The following is a 1,015-nucleotide window of genomic DNA, read 5'->3' as shown; positions in this document are numbered from 1 at the left end:
TATATATATATATATATATATATATATATATTTAATTATTTCTTCACAAAAATAATTAAATTTTTTAAAATATCATTAAAAAATAATATTATATTAAAATTATTTAATTTTTTAATCCGTAACAATTAAGTTTTTATGAAAGTAAACAACTATTTTGATTTTAGTTTAATAAATTCACAAATATTTTTTTATTAATTATTTTGATCTTTATATCTATTTTTCTATAATTAATTTAGTGATTAAATATTTTTCGACAACTCAATCTATAAAATTATTAATAAAAAATACACTAAAAACATATTTTCAGTTTTAATATATCTAAATACTATAATAAAATGTCTCATATATATATATATATTCACAATTAAAATAATTGTTTGTTGATCAAATTACAAGAATTAAAAAATTTATGAATATTATATTTTTTTAAAGTATTATATCTTTTAATAAGTTTGTTAATTTAAATAGTAGCTAACTTTTTTTATATCGAAGAAATAACAATTTGTACCGAAAAGATAGAAATAACACTTTTTAAAAATGTCACTAATATTCTAAAGACATAACATCATTTTATGACCAAATATATGTGACATAATTTAATGATCGTGTGTTACAGTGCATCAAAATATGCGATTAACGAAATGAATTGGAGTTTTGCTGAATTTTGGGGTTTATATATATTAAAATAAATATTAATTTTAATTATCATGTATTATTAATATAAATTTTTTTATTTTGCCAATATATCACACAATTAATCATTAACATAATTTGAAAAATAAATATAATAAAAATTGAAAAATTTAATAATACAACACGTGTGATTTACTGACAACAATATATTTAGAAGCAATTGATATGAATTAAATGTTTAAAATAATATTGCTTACCAAGGCTATAACGTCTCTAGTAGCAAGTGCCAAAATGTCTGCACATGAGACAACATTTGGGCATGCAGCTTCCACAGCTTCCTTTGCTTTAATCACAGTGTCAAATCCATCTCCTGGTAGGGAAA

At 19.2% G+C, this 1,015-nt stretch overlaps 1 protein-coding gene across 1 annotated transcript in view; it reads right to left on the bottom strand.

Annotated features, from left to right (window-relative positions):
* LOC101510993 (peroxidase 55) overlaps nucleotides 1–1,015 on the bottom strand; it is a 6,187-nt gene that overhangs the window by 2,115 nt on the left and 3,057 nt on the right. The window contains 1 exon segment of the mRNA XM_004513258.4: nucleotides 891–1,015. This exon segment is cut by the window's right edge and continues 17 nt beyond it. Within this exon segment, the coding sequence (XP_004513315.2) occupies nucleotides 891–1,015 (125 nt within the window).

Source organism: Cicer arietinum, chromosome 3, assembly GCF_000331145.2.
Source record: "Cicer arietinum cultivar CDC Frontier isolate Library 1 chromosome 3, Cicar.CDCFrontier_v2.0, whole genome shotgun sequence".
Lineage (NCBI taxonomy): Eukaryota > Viridiplantae > Streptophyta > Magnoliopsida > Fabales > Fabaceae > Cicer > Cicer arietinum.
Note: the sequence above shows the minus strand (reverse complement) of the source record. Positions and strands in the feature narration are given on the sequence as shown.